The 25205-nt window shown below is 41.6% G+C and overlaps 1 protein-coding gene across 1 annotated transcript in view; it reads right to left on the reverse strand.

The window, feature by feature from the left end:
* dph1 (diphthamide biosynthesis 1) overlaps positions 1-25205 on the reverse strand; it is a 76353-nt gene that overhangs the window by 3122 nt on the left and 48026 nt on the right. The window contains exons 5-10 of the mRNA XM_032503324.1: positions 23849-24003; positions 22042-22163; positions 19210-19278; positions 18340-18496; positions 12324-12424; positions 2334-2412 (exon numbers count right to left, since the gene is read on the reverse strand). Coding sequence (XP_032359215.1) covers positions 2334-2412; positions 12324-12424; positions 18340-18496; positions 19210-19278; positions 22042-22163; positions 23849-24003 — 683 coding nt within the window. The remainder of the gene's footprint in view (positions 1-2333; positions 2413-12323; positions 12425-18339; positions 18497-19209; positions 19279-22041; positions 22164-23848; positions 24004-25205) is intronic.

The following is a 25205-nucleotide window of genomic DNA, read 5'->3' on the forward strand; positions in this document are numbered from 1 at the left end:
TATACAGTCTCCTGGGGCATAAATAAATACTGGTAGTATAAAAGTATTGAGGGGTAATGCGTATACGTCATATATAGCAAACTGTATTATACAATAATTGCACATGAATGAGTAAAATTGCACCATGAAAATGGCACAAATGAAAATTATCCACAGATGTAATAATGGTGCATGGGATATACTGTATATCCTGCATGGTTTCAGCACAATTTCATTTTTGTCTCAAATCGTTGGCTTCTCTCCTGGATCTGCTAGCTGTCTGCCCCCTGAACACAGGGTGACAAAGCCCGGTCCCGGGAGACAACACAGGGGTCGTACACGTCAAACAGACACTAGAGGCACAGGATAGGCATCAAAATACAGCAAAGCACTCCGGCCAATCACCGAGAAGATGGTTTGGGGGGTGGGGTGGGGGTTAGTGACAGTTAGACAGTTAGTCGTGACAGTTACGGAAACATGGAACTCGGAAGGTCAACAGAAGGGACCCATGCAGGAACTCCTAGTGCACCTTTAAAAGTGATGACATCTCTCATCTAGTGGGACATAAGTCCTCCTGGTTTCACAGCGTGTAGCTACTGTAGTTTATTTTGTTAAATTTGGTGTGTACCGACACTAACAAGGTAGTGGTCTCTCACATGCTGGCTGCATCTTTAATTAGAAACAGGAACACAGCCAACCCCTTAAACATGTGTTGTTTTTAATACGTTCATATGAACAAGAAACAATAAAGGATAAAAGCAGCAGTAGAGCTACGGATATCCTTTCCCTTGCTCCAAATAATCAGCTAATGGTCGTATTAGTTTCTATTTATTTTTTTCTATGTATATATGTTTGTATAAAAGGTCAAATGTAGCACTTCATATTCAGCTAATAAAAATACAATCTGTGGCTCAACTGAATCCCCTTATGTTTCCTCCTATACAAACAAACACACACACTCTGTACTGGGATACATCTGTCATGTTCTACCTCTCCTTTCCCCAAACACCCTTTTTCTTAATTTTCCTTCTCCTCTGCCCTTATTTCACCCGCCTCCTCCTCCTCCTTTTACCCACGCTCTCTTCCTATCCCCTCTCACACCAACCGCCTCTCTCTGTGGCAGCTAGCTTCTCTTGCTAATCCCTGCTCTGACAGAAGAGCCAAGTGTGTCTTATTGACTATAAATATAACATGAGAAGCACTGAAAATAAATGCTGCTGCTGCCCCCCCGCTCCCCTCCCCTCCACCAGCCACCCCTCTCCTTGCTCACTCCACCCTCCCATCTCGTCCCTCTTCATCTTCATTGGGAATGCCACAGTGAAAAGCACAGTGCACTGGGACGTATAACCCCCATAGGTACGAGATGGGGGTGAATTACGACTCATCACAACTGCGCACACATATAGACACAAGTGCAGCTGCGAATTATTTAAATGGGCAGAGAGTGTTCCCAAATAGCTAGCGGGAAGAGCAAAGTGAGCTCTAACCAAAAAGGGCTAAAGAAAAAACAGATTTCCACATTCCAGCGGGGCGAATTTCAGACTTCATAAGCACCATTATACCCTTAATCAAAAACAAAACAATCCTCACTTTTTTCCTTCCAAGGTCTATGCTATCATTCGTTATTCTTAATGGCCTCACTCAGCAATGTATGTGCGGCACACGCCGTGCACAAAATTGTGCAGCCGCAGGACAGCAGCGAGCATTTGAAATCACACTCAAATACTCAAGACAGCAAGTCCCCTCGCTGCCATTTCACAAGGATTCAAATCAGCAGCGTATCTTTGAGGAAATTCATTGAATGGATTAATAGTTGGCATCAAACGCTAACCAGCCAAGTCACATAATGGCACATAACCGCCAAACCCATCACAAAGTGGCTACACCAGCTGCAACAACAACACAACGCGTGCTTTAAACGGATCTTTATGAGTTGCTGTCCAATCTTTTTCTCTCCCTCTAGATAAACAAGTCAGCTGCAGGGGAGGAGCGGTGCTGTGTGGTCCTGTGGCCAGTAGGGGGGGCTCATCTTCTGCTGATGCTGTTTTACGTGTGCGTCTGTGTGTGTGTGTGCTGGTGTGTTTCATGGCAGGGATGGAGGGAGAGAGAGTGTAGTAGGCACAAGTCCTCATCTCCAACACAAGCAGGGCTTGATGAGTTGTATACAAATTCACAAACACTCCCTATAAAACAGCTCCCTTATCTTGTGTTCTTCGATGAAGGCTTCAGCAAGACAACCGTCAGGGGGTCTGTGTACTGGCAGGAGGGTCAGTGTGCGTGTGTGCAATGCATGAGCCCCCTCTGATAAGGTAGTGACAGCTTGGGATCTTGCTGAGAGACTATACGGTGTTTACCTCGTATGGAGACAGCAGTGGCTTGGAGAAGGCTGTGCCCCAGTCGATAGAGAGGCGCGGACAAGCGATCTGGATCCACCTGTAGGGATGAGAAGATACAAATTTGGGCTTATAATGTACATGCATAGGTGAGTTCAAATGTGCGTGTGCGTGCGTGTGTGTGTGTGTGTGTGTGTGTGTGTGTGTGTGTGTGTGTGTGTGTGTGTGTGTGTGTGTGTGTGTGTGTGTGTGTGTGTGTGTGTGGTGTGTGTGTGTGTTGATACGTGATTGCAATGGGTTTGTGCAGGGAGCCTCCCTCCACCTGATCTCCAGCATCTATTGGAGAGTTCCGTCCTGTTCTGCAAAAGCTCTAAAGACCGCCACGCTACACAGTCTGAATGCATAGCCAGTTAGTTAAAGAGAGAGGGAGGAAAGGTGGTGTGGTGGTGGAGCGGGGGTAGACTGGTTGCAGGGGGGGGCCCCTAAACAGAAAAAAACAGGGAAGGAAGTGAACTGAAGTGAAAAGAGGAGAAACGCAGCGAAAGAAACAAGGAAGAGGTTAGGTGAGTGTGAATAAAAAAGCCGCACAAGCCCCGGTCTCCACGGAGGTAGCCTACATAGAGAAAGGGGGGGGGGGTGAGAAAAAGAGAGAGAAGGACACAGATATACAGCGATAAAGAGATAGAGTAATGAAGACGACAACAGAGGGAGGGGGATTGAAAAGGCACGAGTAGGAAGAGAGAACAGAGGAGGGGAGGATGATTGGCAGCGAGAAAAGTGTTTACTTTGGAAAATGCATGGGGGGGGGTGAGAATGGTGCAGATGTAAACAGCTGTAGGGAAAAATGAACAATGGGTAAATAGAGATGGAGAGATGCAGCGAGGGCGGTTAGCTTTTCACAGATGAATGCAATCTACATTTTCATCAGAAATATTGACAAATATGAGTTATCAGTTATATCAAGCCCAGGAGATAACGTTAGCTCTAGGTAAATGTCCACAGGAATATTAATACACAACGTTTTGAGATGTAAGCATAGGGGTATCGGCGAGTACAGCAGCTTAGATGGGAAACACTTGAAAGAAAAGAAAAAGTTTTGCAGTAATCACATGACTACTTTTTGTGAGTACACTACTGAGTCTAAATCCCCATCTGTCTTTTCGTCATTTCCCAACTTTTACGCAGTTTTTCGACTGCAGAATTGATTGCGCCGATGACTCTCGCTCCACTCTGATTTCGGTCACAGAAATATTCCAGCCCACCCCCTTGGGCAACCGCGTGACATTTTCTCATTTTCAAATAAAAGTAAAAAAAATAAATAAATAAAAGTCGCCCCTCCAAAGTGTAAATTCGTATTCGTCCTCCTAATTTTAGAGCCAGCTGAAACAGAGATGTGTGCACCATGCACCAGATCCTCAGACCGAAGTTTGCCGAGTTGAGATGGCGTTGTGGAATCTAGAAAATGACCTTTAACCCTCCTGTTGTCCTCGGATCAATTTTGACCCGGTTATAATAAAAAAATCTATATCGGAACAATGACAAAAGATTGTTAAAAAGAGTGACAAGTGTGGGAAAAAAATACAAAAACGCAGGAAAGAAATCTGCAAAAACATTGTTTGTTTAAATGCTGATATTTTTTTGGGGGGGGGAAAAAACCACAATTTTTTTTTTTACAAAATTGACTAAAACATAATTTTAAAAAACATCAAAAAATTGACAAATGTGTAGAAAAAGAACAACAAAATGTTGAAATTTCAACCCGGAAAAACACAAAGTTGCATGGTCGACGGGAAGACAACACAAGGGTTATATCCTTCAGCAGCTATTCATAACCCGAGCCCTTTCTGTAGCCAAACGCCGCACACGTATCAAAACCGCCGCAGCCCAAACACACAGGAAAAATAATATATAATTAATGTGGAAGAGTCTGGCAGTTTGCATTTGTGCGTTTACACTTGGTGAGTAGACGTCTGTATGCACTTTGGCTGTATGTAACTATGTAGTGTGTTTATGGTATATACCACTAGGTGTAGTTAAAAGAGGTAAGGCACTTTATCATTCACTAAATCACTGGTGCTAGCATAGAGGAAGGTAAGACAGAAGGCAGGAAAACAAAGACAGAGAGGATCAGATAGCTGATTGGCACATGGACCCAGAAGGGACTTTATTTTTTTTTAATATTAGCACAGAGATTGAAAATATAATGCAATTCCCTAAAATGCATAGTGCAATGCCAGGTATAGCCCCTCAGAATGCGGCCTTCAAACTAGACAGCTCAGTAGAGACACCACATTATAGGGTGCAGAGAAACAGAGAGAGAGAGAGAGAGAGAGAGAGAGAGAAAGAGAGAGAGAGAGAGAGAGAGAGAGAGAGAGAGAGAGAGCAGTAGGAAAGAAAAAGGTGCAGAGAATAAAGAAAAATGTGGGCTTTTGTCTCTGGCAGTGGAGCCTTGTTTCACAACTTATTCCCAAGCAAAGAGGAATTGAAAGAAAGAATGTATAAATGTGACTTTGATCGAAACCTCGTCTCTTCGGAACCTGTTTACCTTTAGTAGAAAGTAGAACCCTTCAACACTGAGACTCGTGCAGAGTTTAGAGGAGCAGGGTGCAGGACTGGTGCAGACTATGCTGTGATATAAAAAAAGGTAAGACTGAAGGCATTTAGTGTGCTATGCAATGCGAGCTCCAGCCCTGGCCTTGCCGCATCACCTGCTGTGGCCCATTACAACCTGACACTGTTAGGCGGACCTCCACCTGCGTGACTTCGCTTCAATTATCCTCAGTCACGAAGCGCCGAAAGCAAGAACAATCCACCTTTCAGCACGCTGGGCAAATGCCCACCTTTAACGGCAACCTTAATTAAATTAGAACAAACTACTTCATTTCAAAAGGGGTCAAAAATGCAAATTCAAACAGAGTGTATGGTGTTACGGAATCTGTACAGAAAATCTGTACAATAGTTTAAAAGCTGCTTGGGGACAGCCTAATTACACACTTAAAAACATCTGCTAATGGTGTCCCTCGGTTTATACGAGTGAGTGTGTCTGTGTGTGTGTGTGTGTGTGTGTGTGTGTAATGACGGAGAAAGCCCGGGGGCGGGCTCTGTACAGTGTGCTGTGTCGGCTTGTGCTGAGCACTAATGTGTCCTCTACCACCCCACACCATCTATCTCTCAATCCTCCCCCCCCCTCTTTCCTACTATTCCTCCCTCAACACAGCTTCACACCCCTGGTGGTGTGTAATGTCTACTGCAGCCTCGTGCCTGTGATCTTACAAACTTATTCTGCGCTGTGAGGGGAAAACACTAAACAAAAAAATTTGAAATTAAAATAGCGATCCACTCTATGTCAGTCAGACTTTGAATAAACACGTTTATAATTTAACCCTCATGTTGTCCTCGGGTCAAATTGACCTGTTTTCCTATATCAATGTTCTTTTTAATTCCCCAAAATAACATGATTGATTCCCCACGACGCTCTTCGCCAAGTACAAATCTCTACTTTCATTAATTTTGGGGCGTCTTATTCAATTTTATAGCATTTGAAAAAACAAATTGAAGTGGTTTTGAAATAGTATGGAGTAAAAGTTGACATATTCCAGTCTGTGATTATCCATCAACATCCATTCCTTTCATTTTAGTCTAAATAATTCCTAATTTCTGCTTTTGTAACTCAAATTCATTTCCTATAAATGAGGTTTACTGATCATAAATTCCAAAAATAACTGTAAAACTTGAGTTAATAAGTTAGTGTTACGAAGTCTTGAAAATGAAAGTGACAAAGATTGAAAAAAAAGTGTCAAAAGTGTTGAAAAAAGGGACAAAAACGTAAGAAATAGTTAAAAACATCAATTAAAAAGTGTTGATTTTCAATTTTGACAGGAAGACAACACGAGGGTGAATGAATAACAATGTTGTCAGTGAACCTTCAATTTTCACTTTCATATCTTACTTGGACTATTATAAGTATTAGAAGTTGACCGATGTATGGGCTAACCAATATTAATCGGCCGATAGTTTTTTTTTTTTTTTTTAAATATTCATTCAACAGAATCATGTATAATGACAAATAAAGAATTCTGATAAAAATTAAAAACGGACTGTCAACCATGTTATGAGCGTTGCCGTTGTATTGTCTGTCCACCAGAGGACGCTCTACAGCGTCCCTGTTGGCAACACTGATTTTTTTTTTTTGTTAATGTGTTTTTGTTCAAAGGACTTTAAGTTTCATACCTTAAGTTTGTATTTTTATACATTTTATTTACCAGACCTTTAATATATTTTGATGTTCTTCTGTTCTGTTGTGACAATAAAAGAAATTAACATATTTTACTGAATAACTCAAATAACTAAAAACAACTAATGTTAGGGAAATCTGTTTATGTTTTGTAACGCGTTTCTGGATTATTTTTGTTTGGCCGATATCTCAGCATATCGGATTTTTAAATAATCAAATATTTGTATTGTATCGGCCTTAAAAATCCTATGTCGGTCAGGCTCTGATAGGTATTCATTTATGGCGTCATTAGGCAAAAATCAATTGTAATTCAAGTGGTGTGAGAGAAATCTGTACTTCAGCATCTCTTCTTGGCTCCGTTTTCAGGTTTAAGATCCCAGCCCATGCCGGGAGACTGTCCTATTCCTACTGGCTCTTCTGCAAATGAAAGTTCTGCTAACCGTAGCCAAAGGCTCAGGGCTAGAGCTAATTTAAGGATTAACTATTAGATAAAAGACCCGACTGTCATCCATCTACATGCAGTCCAGTTTATTGTCCAGGGAGCGGACATTTGCTGTGACATTTAGTGGGGAGAGCTGGTCTGCTGGGGTTAGCCTTTAGCGTAGCAAGAATGCCAGCTTGTTTGCCGTGTTTCCTCTCACACGGCCTCTGGCGTCTCCTTGCTCAGAGAGTCCAAAACCGCGGCACCGCCTACTGCTTCTGCCGTCCGAATGAGGAGTAGGGGTGGGCGGATTGATCCAAATATATAGATAATATCTATACCTACGCTGGTATTGATATTGATCAATACCAGTGTAATGAGATCGACACTTTAGTTTCAGTTTCTCTGCAGTATACACTGCTGCGGTTTCACCAAAGCAGCGACCTGGCTGTCTGTATCATGTACAGTAAGTAAATACAGGACCAGTATCACCGATACTTAGACTTCTCCTTAATAATTATGAATTCATATTAATTAATTTATGCCTTTTATGATGACTCCTACAAGAAAATTGAACTTTCCAGGAGCGGTTTTCAGCAAGAAAAATCCAATAAAGAGAAAAAAGACAGTATTAAGATAGCAATAATAAAAGAAATAATAACAGTAGTGATATTAATAACGATACCTTTTTTAATAATTAAGGTGGATTCATCATCAATTTGCTAAATCTAAAGTTCCGAAAAATTTATTTTCATGATCATTTAAGTGTTTTTGGGGATTTTTTCCTTTGGATTATTAAGAAGTGAAAACCCAGTCCAGAATGTTCATATGCTTGTATAGATTTGTTAACACTGTATCTAAGAGACAGACAGCCGGGTCGCCTCTTCGATGAAACTGCAGCGGTGCCAAAAAAAGTATTGATCTTATTACACTGGTATCGATCAATGTCAATGTTGGTATCGATTTTATCAATATTTGGATCGATCCCCCCCCCATCACAACCAGGACAGAAGCTAAGTTTCCATCAACGTGTCAATCGAATTATCTGAAGTTCGGTAAAAAAAAACTCATGCGAATAAAGCTGGTGAAAGTGTGTTTCCATCCAACGGCTTTAAAGCCGATAAAAACCTGGGGTGATGACGTCACATGACGCCGTTTTGCGATCAAATTGGCATATCAAATTGATTTGAGACATTTTAAGGTGTTTCGATTCATTTTCGCGCTGAATCGCACAACATTCAAGCAAACTTTTGCAAACAAAGTTTTTTTTAGACAAAATGGATCGTCCACCAACACATGATCAATATGGAACACGTTGTAAAAGTGCTTATGTGTCAGCTGATAGCGACATATCAAGCTATAATAAGAAAACAACGACGCTATCACCACATTGCTATTGTCGGCCATTTCCTTCGCGAGTTCCTGATAAGTTAAATTCAAAAAGTCTCTTGTCTCGTCAGTCCACTTCCATCTGTCTTTGTTGACACTCGCTGGTGTGCAGACAGAGAGGAAGTACTGGGCGGAAATGAACGAAAACTTCTTCTTCTTCTTTGTTTTGTTGCGGGTTGCAACCATAAAATGACCTTAAACTTAATCGCAATTCATTATGTATTCAGCAAATAACGTTTCCATCAGCGTATAGCAATCAAGATAAAATCTGAACGTATTTCCTTTGAGTCGATATTCATGAAATTCCATCTAATTTTACGGTTTCCATGAGGAATTTTTCATTCGATATCACTTAATCCGGATAAAAACGTGTGAATGGAAACAGCTAGACGCAGCAAAGAGGAAGAGGAGCGCCGTGTGACTATATTTTCAGGCTGAAAATGAAACGGCAGCAAGCTGTATAATCTCTAAAAAAGGCTGTAAGATACTGTGGTAACAACAGATTTATACAAGCATATGAAAATTCTGCTATGGTTTTAACTTAATAATCCAAAGGTACAATCAGAAAAACACTTAACCCTTGTGTTGTCTTCCCGTCGAAATTGAAAATCAACACTTGTCGCCGCTTTTTATTTTTTCAATGTTTGTCATTTTTTGGGACGTTTTCAACACTACGTAATGCTAACTTTTTAACTAGTTTTACATTTATTTTTGGAATTTATGTTCAATACACCTCATTAATAGGAAATTGTACCTAATGTTGACAAGCAGAAATTAGGAATTATTTAGACTAAAATTAAAGGAATGGATGTTGATGGATAATCACAGACTGGAATATGTCAACTTTTACTCAATACTATTTCAAAACCACTTCAATGTTGTTTTCGAATGCCATAAAATTGAATAAGACACCCCAAAATTAATGAAAGCAGAGATTTGTACTTGCCAAAGAGCGTTGTGTGGAATCAATCATGTTATTTTGGGTAATTAAAAAGAACATTGATATAGGAAAACGGGTCCATTTGACGTGAGGACAACATGAGGGTTTAAAGGTCATGAAAATTCATTCAAATTTAGCATTATGATGATGCATCCACCTTAAGTAATAAAAAAGTATTGTATTGTATCGGCAATACTGGCACTGTATTTACCTTTGCTGTATAGCACACCACTAATGAGGAGACGCCGGAGGCGGTGCAAGGGAAACGTGGCAGACGAGCCGGTGGTTTAGCCTGCTGCTAACTACAGCCAAAGACTCACAGTTGTGGCTGATTCAAGTTCATGTAGCTAGCCATAGCCTGGAATCACAGCATGTCATCTCTAAGGGCTCTACGAAGAAAACAGGGCGACCATATAGGTCGCTTTATCACGCCATCTGAGTGTAATGAATGACTAGCAGTCATAAAGGTTACTGTGTGAAGATGGTGCATAGTGTTTGTCTGGTGGAAGGGGATGGAGAGAGAGAGGAGAGGGAGAGCTGCACGAGGAGGTCTGCTCTACTTCAAATTCTATAGGTGTAGCTACTTAACTGGCAACTGGGTATACAAGTATATAGCATAGTTCTATCTGATATACAGTGCACAGATTTATGGGCCTTCATTTTGTATTTCAGCACTTTTGTTTTCTGGACATCAAAATCATAAATGCTAATGAAACCGACCTTGTTGAAAAGCTGTTGTCTGTGTTGAGGGTTGGATTTGGTTGGGTGAATCGTGCCTGACTTACATAATTTCGGACAAGGACTCATACGTCAGTCTGTAGAGGAGAGCCAAAAAAAAAAGAAAAAAAAAAGAAAAACTGCTTTTACTGCGATCACTCGCTTTCAAAGGCAGCCTCCGCAGTTACCTCTGCATCTCTCTCTCCAACTCACTCTCAATCTCTCTTAGACCTTCTGTCCTCTCACCCACTCCTCCCTCACACATCACACTTCTCATTACTCCACAGTGAGGGGCCAATCTGAGGGAGTGTGAGGAGCATGTGTGTGTGTTAGGGGCCGTTGGAACAAATTCCGAAAGTCGAATATATTTCGAATAGTTAAAAAAAAAATCAACACATTTCAAATGCTGAAATTACTATTCAAATGTAATTTTTTTTAATGTTTTTTAAGTATGTTGATTAATCTTCTCACCTTGGCCTACCCGCACGTGAAAACAAAATGCTTTTGCCACAGCTGATGAACAATAAGTTAGCGGAAGTCGGAAGAAGAATGCAAAATAGTTTTATCGTGACATCCGCCAAAATGCTTATGTTATATTTAATTTTCATTAAAAATGTAATTAATTTATGTTCTTGTTTCCTAACTGAGTCATAGGTGCTTAGCTGCTTGCCACATGGTGACAGCTAAAGTTAATGTTAGCTGTCCGAGTTAGCATCAACATCATTTATTACCTTCTAACAGCTGTATTCTCAGTAACGTGACAATCTGAAAGGAACAGGTTGCTTATAAATCAATAAAAGATTAGTGACAGCATGTCGCTGTGTGTTCCTGGTCAAAAACAAAAGTAAAAACAATGATGCGTGCAAGAAATGCAACGATGTAGGTCCCCTTCAAGGCCTGGCTAATGTTGAAAGTCCCTCTAGTGGACAGAACATGCAACAACAACCACATGCTTATAGTGGCATTGACAATAGTGTGGTACATATTATCAACAGGCTGCATTAGAAAATTATTTGAATAACAAATGAAATTTCAAATGGTATTACAGAGGAAGATTGATAGCTCCATTGTCTAGTAAGCCTAGAAGTCTAGACGCTAGATGAATTAGAGAGGCGTTTGAGTACTTGGTATTTCATTAAAGAAACTTGCAGAGTTAATTTCTTTGAAGACTGTAATGAGTGGGGTGGATAACAGCGTCAAATGGCAGAGAATAGTTCAGAACCTGCCACTCTGATTATCATATTTTATTAGTAAGATCAAAAATAGCATCAAGAATGCAATCATTTTTATAGTATGTAAGGGAATGAGTAAGTGTTGATTATGTGTGATGGCTTTACAGTGTCCTTGGGTTCAGGAAGGCAACATATTTTTAAACTAATGGTTGATGTTTAAAATGAACAGAATTTGGAGCCTGAAGGTAAAAGAAAAGCAAGAGGAATGCTAATATATATACTTACATTATATATTATATTATAGTAGAGAGTCCAAAGCAATCCCTTTAATAGGTTATATATAAGTAGAAATTCCTCTTTCCATGACCCGTGTGTCAAAGCTGAGGACATTTTGCGTTGCGCTTGAATATTAGCTTTCGCTACAAACCTATGGAATCTCACTAAGACATGAATGGCAATTTTTGAAGTTTTCAAACAAAGTTTATGAAGCAATGACAACTATAGAAAACTAGAATTGTCTGCTCCTGGTTATAGCACTTGCAAATTATGCTGAATCCCCAGTTATGTGCGCAATGATGCGTACAGAATACATTTCAAATGTATTCGCCTGCAACTTTTATGTGCCTACTTGCTGTTGATCACAACAGCTCTGCCAGGGTCCATGGTGTGAAATATAAATTAGCCATTTTGTATAACAACGAGACACCAATGATTAAGAATCTGCAAATGACGAAAAAGAGCCAAAGGAAGATGTGTTTTAGAGATGTGTGGAAGACAATGACAAGTAATCCAACTATAAGGTTGCAGGAAGCGATGGTGACAAGGAAATATGACCAAATACATTTTATAAGAGGCTGATGTACACAAGTCTTTGCAGTACCAAAAATAAGACGGAGAGCTTTTCACTTTAAGAATAATCTTAGCCTCCAATGTTTCATGCATTGTGGTATGGCTCAAAAGCATCCGAGGTGTTGTCAGGGGGAACCGACTGAAATTACTGGCTTCTGCAAGGCTTGGAGACTACGGGCCTTTGATTTTACTCCATCTGCCAAGGCCAAGCAGTTCTGGTTCAATAAATAGCACATTTCCTAATTGCGGGTGTGCGTTAGTTTACGTATATGTGCCTCTTCATACTCACGCGTCTACATCTTGCATCAGATCCAGCTTGCCTGGGAAAATCTCCGACAGCAGCACTCGAGTGAAGGACTTGCCCAATGACCGGAGCCTTGACTCCAGATGCTAGGAAAAGAAAGAAGTACAATGAAAAAGGACCAAGTGAAATGTTTGCAATCCACACATCAAACACAATTTCTCTCTAGGGTTGCGAAACTCAACATAAACTGTGTAAAGTGTGTATTGGTATATTTTTTCTTTTAAAGGCCATTTCTGTGGAAACTGCCTCTTTACTTATGTTCTCTCCTGACTCCTAAAGTCACCACCAAATGGGCAAATCACATATGATCTTCCCACAAACATGAACTTTCTTCTGTGAAAGTGCCTTTAAAGTTTTTGCACCCTCGTATAAATTGCAGGAGCATTTTAAATTAGACTACCTACCAGCAATGGCACAGTTGAAAATTAGGATAAAGGACTATTTGAGTACTATTTGAGTTATTGGGCGCTGCTGGAGATGTTAAAATGATGTTAAAATCTCAAATTACCAGTCTTTTAGTCTTTTTCTGTTTTCTGTTGTCTGTTTTTTCCTATATATTTTAAATATGGAACTATTGTGCTGCTGTCTTGGCCAGGACTCCCTTGTAAAAGAGATTCTGTATCTCAATGGGATTATTATATAAAATAACGGTTATAAAAATGAAAAACAAACAAAGCCCACACAGACAGTCCAATAGGCAAAATAGGGTTGTCCAGGAGTTTTTCCTCTACCGGTTATAATCTCAGCACAAAGACTATTTAAGTACTCAGTCTCTGAAGGCTCACATATCCATTCATCTATTTTCTGCTCGTTAAGTCTACAGGGTGCCGAAAGCAAGTTAAGCAAGGCAGCAGACAGATTTGTCTCCTCAGCCATGTCATTCTTACATGCGGGACGTGTAATCTCTCCAGCATATTCTAGGGCTTCCTCTGGATCTACTTCCAGTTGGCTCTGGCCAGAGCATCTCCACTGAATTAGATACCCAAACCATCAACTGGCTCCTGTCAGACCACCTTCCTATTGTTCAATCTCCTCAAACTGTCACTATGTGCCCATACACAGTGTAGAAAACTCAGTTCGGGCACTTGCAGCCACAGTCCTATTCTTTCAGTCTCTACCCAGAGCTGAAACTATGGGAGAGGGCAGGTCGTCAGATCAAGCACTTCTGCTTCAGATTCCCTAACCCTAACCCTCCACTTCCAGCAGCAATTAGCAAATAATTGCTCTACAGATCTGTAATTTTAATTTACAGACTGAAAAATGTGTGCTGCAGAATTGTGCTGTTTTCTAACAGTTTGGCCTTGCAATGAATAAAGAGAGAAAACCTGCTCTTAACCTTTTTACTGGCATTTTGTGTTCATAGTTAGACCCATATCAAGATATATCATTATAGGATTGTCTAGGGATATATTGGTTATGGCAGAATTTCTGAATCGTGATATTATTGATGTCGTTTGCCATGTCTCTGGTCATGTCTCTGGCCATGTCTCTGGCCATGTCTCTGGCCATGTCGCTCGCCATGTCGCTCGCCATGTCCCCCGCCATGTTGCTCGCCATGTCCCCCGCCATGTCCCCCGCCATGTCGCTCGCCAAGTCCCTCGCCCTGTCGCTCGCCCTGTCGCTCGCCCTGTCGCTCGCCATGTCTCTCGCCATGTCCCCCGCCATGTCGCTCGCTAAGTCCCTCGCCCTGTCGCTCGCCCTGTCGCTCGCCCTGTCGCTCGCCATGTCTCTCGCCATGTCTCTCGCCATGTCCCCCGCCCTGTCCCCCGCCCTGTCGCTCGCCCTGTCGCTCGCCATATCTATTCCCATGTCTAGTCCCATGTCTCTCGCCATGTCTACTCCCAATCACGAACCTTCAACTCCATTAAAAACATAAAAAAAGGAATTCCCATTACCCTTCCTGGCAAGTCAAAGGTCTGGTCCATTGTTTGACGCAGTAAAGCTGAGGATCAGAAATGGTCAACAGTCAGAGAAAGTCTGTGCCTCAGTCATGTAGATATGACCTTCTTTTTCTACAGGTAAAAGCTCCAGCACAGTTGTGCTCATCAAGAAGTTTATAACTCATAAATTCCACCGGGCGGCGGTAGCTCAAGGCAACGCTAGTCGCAACGCAGCACGTCCCACAAAACGGCTCTTTGCTCCGCTAAGAATTTACACCAGGAGCGCCCTGTACAGACTCCTGACCGCGTATCACATGACTACACTATTTTGACAAATAAAGCACAGCCATAACTCATTGATTCGTGCCATTCATAACTAGACTAAATGGAAGAAACTATTTGACTATGTTGACTACTTATTTTTATGGCAGAAGCACAGATATGCGGGGAAAATGATCAAAACAACAGAATAGAATGCCTTTTTTTGTCATTATACACAAGTGCAGTACCTGTGCAACGAGATTGAAGCAATCCCTTCACAGTGTCAACACGCAATATAAAAAATATAAAATGTAAGAAGAGCAGAAGAAGGTGAAAAAAAAATAAAGAGAGGGGGGAACGTGGTGCACAGGTCCTGAGAGCAACTATATACATATATGAAATAGTAAGAAAGATAAAGGGTTTGTATACACATTATGCAAAAATATAGTTTGGTGAATCAAAAGTCCTGAGTATTAAACATTACACAGTAATGAGATTAAGTGATTAAGTCTTAAATATTGCACTGTAATGAAATGAAGTGCTTAAGTATTAATAATACATAAATATTGCACTGTAATAATGAAATTAAATGGTTAAATATTATATATTGCACTGTAATGAAAGTTGCACAGAATTCTAGTGAATGTGCAAGCTGGGCGGGCAAAACACTCTGATTCCGAGATGCTCCTGAAGGCATCCACCCTGGTAGATAGTGGGGCCTTGTAGATCAGGCCCAACCTAACTTCCTCAGATTGAGCTGGATTGGGGCCCTTGGGTATTAACCCAGACACCAGGCCTATATAACATATCAATAAATAATATTGCGTAGCCAGTTCAAGGAAGTCTTCTCCCTGGGTGTCGCTGCCTTTGAAGTGTCGGGCATTTGCACTGAGGTGTTCTTCAGAAGGCAGCCAAACCAAGTGAAGAAATCCCATAAATGTTCCTTTGGTGAGATAAAGGTATGAAAGTTGCTGATATCCACTGTCCTTGGGAGTATCATGAGACATTTCTACAACTGTGCTCTTATCAGAGATAGTTCTGTCCCCCTGCTGGAGGGGTTATCTTACACTGCACTCCTTAATCTCAAAAGATCACTATGGGAGAGCTGGTCCGTCTTTTTATTTAAATCCCCATTTTAATCCAGCCTCTCCTGCCAGCCTAAAATATTACTATTCACTCTCTGGTTGACATTCACATACAATCAATGCTAACTTCATCTTTCAAGTCTGGATATTTAGAAATAGGAGCAGAGCGCCAATATAAGCCTAAGAGTGTATGATAGGTGTGGAGTGGTTTTAACCTTTTTACATCTAAAAAGGTCAATGCACTCCACCATACTGGAATATCTATACTAATTCCTGACATGATTACGTGACAAAGACAAAGCAGAAAACAAAACAGAACTATGAAAAACTATAAAAACTATGTCAGATGTCATACAAAACAAAGGAGAAAGAAAAAGGAGAAGTGGAGAGGAAAGCAGCAGGAGGAGAAGCAGTGGTTAGGAGTGACCAGAGAGGTCGATCAATCACTACCATCAGACAGACTTGTGTGCATGCTAATGCATAATAGCTCATACTAGCAAAGACAGAGTTCCTCACTCAACACACTAATGGACCAGCATTACCGTATATCCACAAACCCCCCCCCCCCCCACACACACACACAGTAACCATGAATTAATGTTAATTTTGTCAGGCGAGACGAGACTAAATATGTTCGTCGACAGCTTTTTTTCCAAGACAAGACGAGGACAAGACTGCACCATTGTCCAAAAACGCTGACTAAGACTAAATTAGCATGCATTATTGTTGACGAAAAAAGACGAGACAAAAATGTTTTGCATAACATAAAAAACAAGATAAAATCTTTCTCCATTTCCGTTTACAGTCGTCTCTACTTGTTCATCATGAGATAGAACTAGTGCAGCGTCCGTTTGGAGAGCCGCAGTTCAAACAGGCGCAGCTGTGGCCCATCTAGAGATTTGGCATGTCCCCCTTTTTTCATCTAGCCATCACGCATCCAGGTAGCAATGTGGCCCGGGTGGGGGAGGGAGGAAGCCCACTTTAGCCTGCTGGAGAAGCCGCTACAGCGCGTAGCGATGTGCCCTGGCCCCGGGCAAGGGGAGGGAGACATGGTGGAAGGCCGGTTTAGCCTGCTGGAGAAGCCGCTACAGCGCGTGGCGATGTGCCCCGGCCCAGGGCAAGGAAAGGCGTGCAGGCGAAGCCGCTCTTATACAGCTAGCAGAGCAGCTGCCGATATGTATGCAACAAGGTGCTGTAGAACCCAGGAGCCCTGGCTCTTATCTAACATGTGTCGGTGTAACAAGGTGCTGTAGAACCCAGGAGCCCTGGCTCTTATCTAACGTGTCTGTGTAACAAGGCGCTGTAGAACCCATGAGCCCTGGCTCTTATCTAACATGTGTCGGTGTAACAAGGTGCTGTAGAACCCAGGAGCCCTGGCTCTTATCTAACATGTGTCTGTGTAACAAGGTGCTGTAGATCCCAGGAGCCCTGGCTCTTATCTAACATGTGTCTGTGTAACAAGGTGCTGTAGATCCCAGGAGCCCTGGCTCTTATCTAACATGTGTCTGTGTAACAAGGTGCTGTAGAACCCAGGAGCCCTGGCTCTTATCTAACATGTGTCTGTGTAACAAGGTGCTGTAGATCCCAGGAGCCCTGGCTCTTATCTAACATGTGTCTGTGTAACTAGGTGCTGTAGAGCCCAGGAGCCTGGCTCTTATCTAACATGTGCTGTGTAACTAGGTGCTGTAAGCCAGGAGCCCTGGCTCTTATCACATGTGTCTGTAAGGTGCTGTAAGCCCAGGAGGCCTGGGGCTTATCTAACATGTGTCTGTGTAACAAGGTGCTGTAGAGCCCAGGAGGCCTGGGGCTTATCCAACATTTGTCTGTGTACGATTGTATTGAATGAAGAAAGAGGCTCGATATAAAAACCAGACGCATTTAACAAAGTTGCATTCAACAAAAATCATTCAACAAGTCTATTTTGTCAGGTAAGTGTGATTTCTAACGAATATTTCAGATATGTGGAACACTATTTGACAGAAATGGTTATCGAAAATAATCTATTTAAAAAAAAAAAAAAAAGACAAAATGTTTCGACTGAAACTTGACTAAGATACAGAACCTGAGTTCTCTTTTGACTAAAACTAGACTAAAATGTTCACTAACAAAAAAACATATGTGAATGACTAAATATGACTAAAACTAACAAGAACATTTGATAAAAGACTAAATTAAAAATAGGCGACAAAATTAACACTATCACGAATAAGGATTTTTTTTACATGTAACATTTTTGAAGTGTTGGGAAATTTGCCAAAAAAAACAAAACGGAAAGCAATGTTCAGTGACAAAAAGAGTATTGTTTACTTTTGAATATTAATTTATGATTAATTGATAAAATAACTTAAAGTGTTCATATTATGCTTTTTGGCTTTTCCCTTACCTTGTATTGTGTTATATACATCTTTTTTGTGCACGTTAAAGGTTTACAAAGTGAAAAAGCCACCCCAACAAAAATATGGTGTTTTTTGAAAATTAAACCATGTAAACCTTTTCTGATATAACCTCTTAACACAATTATGGACCTGAAATTGAGCATCATATGGGCACTTTAAATCCCCACTTACACTATAACAGCAGATCAAGGATAAGACGCTCTATGGCTGCATCATAAATGTGAAATAACAAGGTCCCAGTGTGAAGACTACTTGTCCTATCAGCACTTCATGTCACCAAACCACTTTTCAGAGAAATTCACACTGCTAAATATTACAAGCCATTGCACAAGCAGCCTTAGGACATGTAAACGGTTGAAATGAGGATGCAGACTCTCACCTCCATGACTTTGGGGCTGCCTTGCCGGCCCAGTGTGCCCATGATCAAGCCCCATCTTTGGGCGGATCGAGCCTTGTCAATCGCCTGGAACCTTAAAGCACGCATGGCTTCGTGGTCATAGTACTCCCTGGAGAAGACCTTACTGTAGGGGTCATATCTTTGTACAAACACAACACAGAAAAAGGCAAAGACGATGTGAATGGAATGTGTGTAGAAAAATAAACCGACAAACCATATTATACACATTAACAGCTATTGTTCAAGCATCTAACTTGAGGACAGACATGCAAGAAAAGATGAAAAAATCCAATCACGAAAAGCCATCAAGTATGACACGAGTTAGTGTATCTTAGGAAAAATGAAGGTACTTCTGAGCATCTAATCTCTTTTTCCCCGGTACAAGGGGTTCACCTGAGATTAGAATCTTGTTTATGAGAGAGACCTGTGATCTGTGCAGCAGTGCATATGTCTATAACGACACAATTTCACTTTGCATCCAATCAAGACCTCATCAAAACAGAACTTCATCCTCCCAAACTGTTATCATGACACTGCGGTACGGTGAGTGATCACGACAGCAAGTGCTTTTTTAAATCTGAATAGCATTATAAAATACCTTTTAGGTGCAAAGAACATTTTTTCCTGAGGAAAAATTAATTCAAATTAATAGTTCATCCCATTATTATATTTGCATAATGGATTACTTTTCTCCTTAGTTTACCAATGTATGCTGCTCCAAAATTGGGTGAATAACATTAAAGCTGTAATGCTTAGTCACTACAATTAACATTTTGTCAATGACCAATGTCAATATTTCCCCACAGAAACTTAAATATTCAACAACGCTGGTGTCATTTTGTTTCACAATACCTGTAGGCAGGGATGTCTGGGTTTGCGATCATGATCGACTCCAGGTGAAATCTTCCATCTCCCAGATAACTACAGCAAAACACAATGTAATTCAATGTTAGAGGGAAAACAAAGACATGAAGAAAAGATATTTGTGCAAAGGAAACAATACAATTCAATGCGCAACCATAATAAATACTGGCCTACTATTCTCCAAAGATTTCAACCAGCTTTCTCTATGGCTTTGTTTTGAAATCCATTCCTCTTTGCAGCCTCTTCAACAGAAGACCAAAGTGTTACCAGGCAGAAGGCCTGAGGCTGGGGTGGAGGGTCTGCCCATATCTGCTGTCCGGGAACATGATCCTAACGATTGGAGCATGCTGTTTACAGAGAATGCAAGCCCTTCCAATTAACCCAGGGTCTGGGGCTGGGGATTCACCAGAGCACGAGCCGAGGCAGTGTTCACAAACTATAAGTACGCAGAGACACGTAGGTGCCAGAAAACACAAGCTCAGGCTGAACAGCCTTAAACATAAACTGCCCTCTTAGGGTCAGGCTGAGAAGAATCCTGCTGTTAGTGTGAGGGGGGCTCAGATCGGTGCACCTCCTTACTACTGTACACTCTCAGTAGGCCTACTGAGACAGGATACACAATTAAATCCACTAATTGGTCGGTGTTTAGAGCAGCTTGGATGCTGTGGGTGGTTTGCCATGAAGGCAAACTGGATACATGCCAGGACTTTGTTTTTAAGGGCCTTTGTGTGTGTGAAAACACACATGTACTGCGTGTCTCACTGTGCATGTGTGTGTCTCAAATAACACTCGACGACAGTACAAAATGAAGTCAAGCACATGCGTCTGTTGCATTGCTTTTCCTCAGCAACATCCAAGGCCTTCACGTAGCTCTCTGTAGCTTTAAAAGGCTGGCGTCAACGCTAGCTCTCACTACCACCACCGTCCTTCCATCTGGATTCGATTGTTTGTAAAATGCTCTCCCTGTAATGGTAATGCTTTGCGTTATGCAACACCGTATCTTCACATTCATATCTTTATATTGTTATATGGATCGAGTGGAGGCAGAAATGGTCGACTGATCATAGCTTCATTCAATGCAGCTATTAAAAATACTTTTCTTCATAGATAAAAGGACAGACCAAGCCATTTCTAAAGCTACAAGATGGGTCTCAAAGACTAAAAGACTACTACTTTTTCTTCCAAATGCTCAAGTAGCTCAAAGCTCAGGTTAAATACACTTTTTTGGAACACTGACTTCAACCTAATTAATGGAATATAACCTGGTGTTACATATTAATTCAATGTACTATTAAAATGTGATATACGCAACCATGCACTCTTAAAAAGAACTTGTTCTGGGCTGCTTTTCTTGGAGATAGTGGATTCTGTCAACACTTTCATAGTGATTCATTAGGATCATTAAGGTAAATGGAAGCTTTTTATTAGAGGGAAACTACACAGTGATTAAGCTTTGGATACAGATTTCACATCTTAATAAAAGTTCTTTCATTTAGGTTTTTGAATAAAATTGGGAGAAGGGAGATCCAGCTCGCTTCAGGAAGTATGAAGTCCCGACCATGTCTGCATGTTGTACATGCAGGCATGAGAGAGAGAGAGAGAGAGAGAGAGAGGAGAGAGAGAGAGAGGAAGAGGAGAGAGAGGAGAGAGAGAGAGAGAATACAAACTCTCAGGCAGCATTATCGTGTGTCTCTCCCATCACACCATTACAAACCCCCACTCACACATCGAAGACAATGCACATTGGATTAGAAAGGGAAGGACACCCTAACCCTTCCACTTCCACTTATTTCACACACACAAAGACACTATGTAAGAAAGACACAGCGCTCTTGTCTCCCTAAAGGCCTGGCTTATGCATACAGCAAAGCTTGTCCTTGTGAAGCCAGTTTAATCTCATGCACTGGGAGGTTTTAATCACATGGACTAACACTAGATGTGTGCGGATCCGACGTGCCAGGTGATACACCTAGATATTATTATTCTACCCGGGGAAATACTTCAACTCACTGTGCACCAAAGACCAAAGCATAGGATTCTCTCTGCTGTAGAGCCGCACAAGATGCACACACACAAAGTGGTTGCGGAGGTGTTTGTTGCCTGAACCTGTTATTCTGCCAGAGCACTCTCCTCCCTGCAGTACCGGAAGGATAAGCCTCACTTTGACAAGTCTCACATGCACAGTGTTTATGTCGATGACACAGAGGAGCTCGTCTTTTCGGATTCTACGTTTCATTATCCTCCTTTCCCCTTTAGAGGAAATGAACAGGCAATCTGACAAGCTGAAACAAATGTACAGACAATTGGAGACGCGTTGCACATTTGATCAATTTTTCACCCTGAATGTGCCACAGCAGGTGTCACACCTTGTGAAAACACTTCTTTTGAAACACAGAACGTTGGCGAGTGCGTGGATGTGTTGTGGTTGGTTTGAAACAGCCAAAAGTGGCCATGTCTGTCGGGCTTTACACAATTCAATGCTTTGCACAGCGTGACGGTATTTTTAGCCTTGCTGTCCTGGATCAGCATCTGGCTGTTATTGACTTGATGTAATAGAAACCTGACTGGAAGCACACAGACACAGCTAGTTGTCACAGCTAGCTATGTCAGGTGTGACTGGTGTGACGTCATACTGATTATGTCACATGGGTGGGCATGGCAATGGCAGGGGTTATTATGGGACCTGGAGCGGGAGGGGGAAGGGGTGTCTGGGTGAGTCAAGGCTGATGTCTTTGGTTATCCTGATATCTCTGCTAATTAACAGGAAGAATGGAAGACCTGGGGAGAAACTGTGAGGCAGGAGGACAGGAGGTTTCTTACATTATGGCATTGACGTGGCAGTCCAAGCGAGGGGAGGTGCAGCCCAAGATTTCTCCTGGTGACAGAGGACGACACTGTGGGACCAGCACATCATACTCTGGCTTCAGGGCTGCACTCACAGCCTGGAGCATCGAGGAAGGGAGAAGGAAAGCCAGTTAGAGATTCACACCTTTTCCCTTGTGTTAGTGTAGCTCTAAGTTTGGAATGCCTCTTCAAAAAAACACAGCTATGAGGTACAGTCTTAAAGTAACCTGCATATGCCATTCAAGACTTGTACATCTTGTACTAGGACCAGCAAAACAGTGTAAGCCACATTTCTTCTTCTTTTGAATAAAAGAATGGGAGTCGCCAAATGCAGGAACATGTTAATGTTGTTATTGGGTCAGTGAGCTACCTCCCTTGTGAATATTATTCAAATGTTTCTGTGTTCAACTTGTTGTTATATTACAGGATCACATGTACAATATTCCTTATCAATGGTGAAATCCTCCTATTATTGTTCTGTATTTAAGGTTTCATGTTAGAGCTTATTTATGCTGTCGCTTCCTGCTTTTTCCTTATTTCTAGAGACGTGTCAGCATAAAAGAATCCAGAGTGGCTGATGATTCAAGCCTTTTTGTGTTCCTTATGCCATTGAGTGTATTTGTGAGGGGGAAAAAAGCAAGTTAACTTTTCTCCATTTGGGGCTTTTTTCTTTGTATTAAAGAATAGATAACGACAGAGAGAGAAGGCAATGACGCAAAGAATGAGAACGGTCAAAGGTTACAGTAAAAATGTGCCGCGGCAGCGATCCTGAATGGATCACGTTTGACTTAGACTCCCGATGTGGCCACTCATGGCTAAATGTATGGATTCATAATTCTGCTGAGCACTGACAAAGAAAATGTCGACATGGCATGCCATAAGCATTAATAACAATGAAAATGTGTCGATAAGAAGAATATCAACACATTAACATGGGAAATAAATATTTTCTGAAGACAGCACTGCAATACTGAAGTGAGAAATCAAAGTAAGAAGGTAAGAGAGCAAACACAACAAAAGAAAGAGGTAGTGTGCTTGGAGGTGGAGGGAAAAAGTGAACGATTTAAGGCTAATTTAAGACAGGGAATATGGGTGAACTACCGCCCATACTGTGTGATCTCAACAAGCCTACACACTTTAAGACATGGGTGAGATGGAGGCAGACATGCATACAATACACAAGTACAAACACAGAGACATATGTGCACACATATAGCCTCCACATGGATGCACTCAAACACCCCAACATAAGGTATGAGCCATGGGCAAAGTGTGGTGTAAAAATAACAGTGGTTACATTAGTGAAGGCCCAAAGTGGTGTTGCATCAACATTGCAAATGAAAGTAGCTAAATGCATTATAGAGAGGCAGCGAGTCTGAAAAAAAAAAAACAAATGTTCAGGCTTAATACTATAGCTGCTGCCACCGCTTATATAAAAAGCAGAGCTGAGCACGACTGAACCGAGAGGCCTTCCGAGTTCATTCCACCTTTCAAATCCAAAATAACTGCTGTCGGATTTGACAAACCCACACTTGAACTGAGCTTAAGTGTGGAGTGTGAGCTTGTTCATAAAAGCCAGGAACCGGATGAAGTATACTGTACAAATGCACAGAAGTATGCATGCGTGTGTGTTCCTATACTGGACATACAAAAATACTTGGGTAAAAACAGAAAATACACACAAGGATCATCCAGGCATGGATACAGAATAACTCTACCTCGGCCGCCTCCGACTCACCCGCATTAACACACAATCAGAGACACAGACCCGGAGCTTAATCACCTGCAGTGCTGCAACGAACTGAATAGTGCTGACGAGAGCCAGAGAGTGTCCGGGAGGGAAGTTGAACTTGACCGTGTCCAGGAAGTGTGCATTGTCCATCTGGATATCCACAAACACATACAGCATCTTAATACCTGCTGTGGAGTCTATGGGGACTGCAGGAAGACAAAAACAAAAGAAAGACAGATGAATAATTCACCATGTTATGTCAGGTATGCCTGCAGTATATACACTGTAGATGGTGGCTCACACATTAACACACAGCACATGTTCAGTGATACGGTAAACACAGGACATGCACATATATAGATCTTAGTAGGCGTCCATGTGATGGAACTGAAACTCATACAGCAGAAAGTGATGCAAGACCCTCAAGTATTAAGGTAAGGAGAGTGACACATGCACTTACTATTACTGCCATTCATTTTACAGACCATATACTACAAGCCCGGGCCTAAGACAGGTAGCTAGACATATGGTGAGTTAAATGCTGAAAAAAGTAGGCGAGGGTGAGGAAATGGAGGGGGGAAAGGGCTCGGATAGGAAAGAATTTTTTTCGTTTGTGTTGATCATCATAATTATTCTTCCTCTTGCGTTAAATTTAATTTGGAGATCAGTAACAAGGGGACGTTTTTATGATTAAGCAAATGGCTCATTATGGTGCAAATGTTTTATGAGCGAGTGCAGCTTACTAGATGGCCGAGATTAAAGCAACATCGAGAGAGGCATAGTGGCGTTAGAAAGGCAAGAAAGAAGAAAGAATGAGTGAATAGAGATGGGGTGGGACAAGGAGAGACGGAAGATGTGTGAGATGCACTTTTTTTACAATGGACTGAAGGCAGATGGGAGTGAGACCAGGAGGGAGGAATGGGAAAATCCAACGAACGGAGGCTGGAAAACAATAGATGGAAATCTAATTTGGAGGTAGGGGTAGGCAATAAAATAATGTAATGTAGAAATTCCAAAAGATAGAGCATGGAAGTGAGGAAAGGAAAAAGGAATAGGATACTCTGAGTGTGTGTTTGTGTGCGTGTGTGTGTGTGTGTGTGTGTGTGTGTGGTGGAGGGGGGTGTCAATTAACTGGCAAGAGAAGTGATGAATGGGCTTACATCTCAACAGAGAGGGAAGGGTAGGAGATGGATAAGGATTTAGAAAAGGTGGGCTTGGCTGCATGTTGAGTGAGAAACCAATGAGATAAATATGTCACGAGAGTAAAAAAGGACTGGAGGAGTTGAGTAAAAAGTCCAGACTGAAACTAACAGCGGTCTGATGCTTGTTTATAGGCACTCCCAAAACGTAAAGGGCAAAGAAAAGTGACATCGATCTGTGTTCACATTAGCATGGTAGCCGGAGAGCA

The sequence above is a fragment of the Etheostoma spectabile genome, chromosome 3, assembly GCF_008692095.1.
Source record: "Etheostoma spectabile isolate EspeVRDwgs_2016 chromosome 3, UIUC_Espe_1.0, whole genome shotgun sequence".
NCBI classification, from domain to species: domain Eukaryota; kingdom Metazoa; phylum Chordata; class Actinopteri; order Perciformes; family Percidae; genus Etheostoma; species Etheostoma spectabile.